The 4,134-nt window shown below is 40.7% G+C and overlaps 1 protein-coding gene across 1 annotated transcript in view; it reads left to right on the plus strand.

The window, feature by feature from the left end:
* Positions 1-4,134, plus strand: part of SPEF2 (sperm flagellar 2) — a 209,458-nt gene that overhangs the window by 117,709 nt on the left and 87,615 nt on the right. The window contains exon 19 of the mRNA XM_012663396.1: positions 1,145-1,293. Within this exon, the coding sequence (XP_012518850.1) occupies positions 1,145-1,293 (149 nt within the window). The remainder of the gene's footprint in view (positions 1-1,144; positions 1,294-4,134) is intronic.

The raw sequence follows: 4,134 nt of genomic DNA on the forward strand, positions 1-4,134 counted from the left end.
ATGAAAAATCATCATGTAGAAATGTATATCAAATTAAGAACATTTTCAGTTACTGCCTGACCAAAGATTCACTTAAACTTTTCTAAATTTTCAAAAATTTAGATACAACTTCAGATCTATGGATAATAGATACTGTTTTTAAACACCTAAACTGTCCACAAGACAATTAACAATTTCTCCTCTAATTATAATCTACTTATTTTTAACTAATGTAAGAGTGGAAGATGTATTTGCTTTTCTAAGCAGCATTATCATTTAATAATACTCATTAAAGACATATTTTGGGGAAAGAAAGTGCTCCCAGTTCTACAGGTATTTTTAAACTTCATTTAGAAATCCCAGTAATTAATCTAAAGGTAAGTGGAATTTTAAACTGAGTGAATTTTCAAACTGTAATAACCTCGATCCTTTCAGGGAATATTGGTGCTCTCAGTTAACAAATCTAGATTTCCTTCTTGATGATGTCAGGGAAAGTGAGGTGTATGTCTGTTTGAATTCTGAATTGAAAATTAGACTTCCTCCTCCTTTTCTCCCTTCTCATTTGCCTTTTCACCCCTCCCTTCCTTTCCTTTCCCTTCTCTTCTCATTCTCTCTTATGCCTTGACTCAGCCAGGGTCACGGCCCAGCAACTACCTTGATCTTTATTCCCTGACTGTAGCAAGAAATATAATTTCCCCTAGAAACCCTGTGTCTCCTGTGGGGCCGTGGGGATATTCAGGAGCACAGTACCCCCTCTTCTTTTTCTCATTCAGGATAGAGAGTTTAATTTGCCAGTTATGCAATAAGAAATGAAATACACTTTGCTCTAGAGTCTAAACTATGTAAGAGCTACATGTTCATTGTGGAAGCAAAGACAGAGATGAAAACAAAGTATCAGGTTGTCTTTAATAGCCAATTGGAAAAGAGAAGTTAGATTGCTTAAAAAGAAAGCAACTCACTATATTATTAGTATCATTGGTTAATTTCGAGGCTGTGGAAAATGAGGCTTTTTCTTAAATGTTTGATTTGATAAGACTGCCCAAAAGGAGCTTAAAAAGTAGTTGATGAATTGCTGAAGTTTACGGCAATCATATATTTATTGATCCACCAGAATCTTGTCCCATTTGTCTACTTGTATTGGAATAATTTGATACGCATATTTAAGGTTCTCCTAAAGGAAAATCTCCAGGAGGAAAAACACCAGTAAAGAAATCACCTGTCAGCTCTGCAGATATAACACCTACTCCAGTAGTGCCACCACCACCTAAGCCAGGATCAGAAGAATGGGTCTATGTGGATGAACCAATTCCTGAGGTATGGCAGTTTAGAACCAAGCTGGTAGAACCCATTCTTTCTCCTATTTATAGTAAGATTCATACCATTATTTGCAACATCCAGAAGGCCTTTCATATCTGGTAATATATATGTATTCATTAAAAAGCTGAGATGATATTTTTTTAAGGGACTACTCATTGAATGACATCCCATCCTTTTTCCTCCTCACTTAAGTTTCCGAGTCATGCTTTGAACTACTGTTCAAAGTGCTAAAACCGGGAGAACAAGTGGGTTCTGTGAGGACCAATTTTCTCCCTGAGGACAAGCAGAGATGCAGTTTCCTGGAAGAATGACTTCCCCAGAACACATATCCAGTGAATATCTAGCCCTCTATCCATGTTCTAATACCCACATCATAATACTTTTTAGTGAAGTTTAACCTCTGACTTTTTAGAAGTGGGAGAACATTTTTGAAAGTAACTCAGTCCGTAATAGAACAACAGCTATCTGACCTGACAGCTTTAACTAGGTATGCTGGTATAAGCCAAGGAGATGACCCAGGGGAGCCCCAGAAGCTCCACCCAGCTCATTGTTCTCTGACGACTGCAAGGCCCAGTCACCACCTAGGCACTTCCGGTTGCTTTAGCAGATAAATCCTTGGGAAAAATCACACAGAATGGTCCTTTCTTTAAAATTTTTTAAAAGGCAAAAGAGTCCTTTTCAAAAGAATAGTTCCCTGTCTCCTTCATTCCAGTCCCCAGTGATCTCTTACTCTGATGAGCTCAGCAAGGACCATCTGTGCCAGGCAATTGAGACTCAATTATGAAATGGAGCAATTGTGGCACTGCTGTTATTATTGAGCTTTCCTAGGAATATGTCTTATCTCCCAAATTAGATCATAAACTCTTTGGGGAGCGTAGGAACATGTGGAATAAGTCACTGTATTAGCACAAACAGTGCAGAGTGTATGACAGATTCTTGATAGGTTCCTAATGAATTAATTAATTAGCATTGAGGATGAAATTAGAACCGAAAATATTTGAAGATGAGAACATTAAATGATACAATTATGGGTGTTTATAATTAACATCACTTAGCTAAACAGAAGCTACTTTAAATATATATATATTTTGTGTATACACACATACACACATACACAAAAACTGTCATAGAAGCAGGATATAGAATAGAAGTGGTTTTGAGGAAGGAGGTAAAATTAAAATGGTATTATTTGGTAAGGGATGGGGATTGCAGGACAGAAATATCAAAATCCAATCCTCAACTCCAAACCTTGAAGCCCTTGAAAGAAATAAATCCATAGAGGACAAGAGGGAAACAGAGGACAGGAATTAAAAAAAAAAAAATTAACACTGAGATATGGTACCAGCTCCCATGTAGATCTTCTAGCAGTCGGGATTCTGGCAATAAACAGATGATAATTTGAGGAGAGGGGAATAAAGGACTATTTAAAATGTGCGGGCAGTGGGTATGGAAACTTACAAGGATTAGATTATCTATGATCCCCCTCACCCCCCCCCCACCAGCAAGGGACAGCAGGGGGTCATGCTGGCCCCTAGGCCTGAAGAGGTAAAGAAAAGGAGCAGATCCCTGGGCCTCAAGAGGACTTCTGCACGCAGAGGGCCATCTGACAGGAGTTGTGGCCTTCCACAGAGGGAGGCGGTGCCCCACAGTGACCCCACAGAGAGGAATGGTCAAACACTCTTTGCAAGAAGATGGATGGGCAAGGGAGCTTCCTGACAGAATTTACATATGTTAGCCTCCCAGGGCACTGAGCAGGGTGAAGGATAGGAAATTGGTCTGGAGGGACATGGGGAGGTACGCAGCACAGACCTCTGCTTACCTAAGACTGACACATAGAGGACACTGTTCACTGCAGCAAAGCAGGCCATGTGGTCCAGGCTAGTTCTTTTCTACTCTAGACTTCCCACACCTGAGCTGCAGAGCTGACTTCTCAGTGAAGGGGAAGACAGATGCCCATTAAATTTGGATTTCAGATAAATAATAAATTTATCTAGGCATCTTGTACATTATCTGGTAACACTATTTCCAGACCTCCTGAGGACCCCAGGTCTCTACCTTACCTCAATAGACACATGGAGGGAAAGAGAGAGAGAGAGAAGAGAGATTGCTTCCATATCTGGCTTTCTCAGGCAGCAGCCAAATGTGAGGAGAGCCTAGGACCTCCCTTTGCCGGTTGCAAGGGAAGGTGCAAAGAGAATCAAGGAGGCAGTCAGAACAAGAGGTCTTTGCTTTCCAGCCTGTGAAAGCACAAGAACAGACCCTTGAGGAGAGGATTCCAGGAAAGAGGCCCAATGACTGCCTCGGTGCCCTCACTCACATTCAGCCAGCCTGTAGCAACCCCCCTCCTCTTCCTCCTCTACTTCCTCCTCATCCTCCTCCTCCTTCTCCTCCTCAGAGGCTGAAGCTAGCTAGGCCCAGGGGCCACACAGGTCCATGTGTGCTGAGTTTGGAAACCCATCCTTTCTCAGGAGGCTGATAGACATGGTACTTTTCTGCCGAAAGTGTAGCTCAGGTTAAAGCAGAGCTTCTAATCAATTCTCTACTGGCTTTGCTCACAGTTTCAACACTCAAAATATAGACGAAACTATGGTGGCTTCTACTTTGGATTTAGTACTGACCAACCAATATGGATAGTTGGGTGAATGTAAATGGTTGATAATTTAGGAGAAATTACTAATAAGGAAGATATAATAGTGAAAGAAGAATCTGGTAAAACATATGTGCCCTAGTTATCACATATGTGATATAAGCACATTTCAAACCTATAGTGAAATCATAATCTGGACTCTAAAGGGGAATATGACTGTAGGAGAAATGGATGGGCTCAAAAAATATATA

The sequence above is a fragment of the Propithecus coquereli genome, unplaced genomic scaffold, assembly GCF_000956105.1.
Source record: "Propithecus coquereli isolate 6110/MARCELLA unplaced genomic scaffold, Pcoq_1.0 Scaffold809, whole genome shotgun sequence".
In the NCBI taxonomy this organism is placed as follows: Eukaryota; Metazoa; Chordata; class Mammalia; order Primates; family Indriidae; genus Propithecus; species Propithecus coquereli.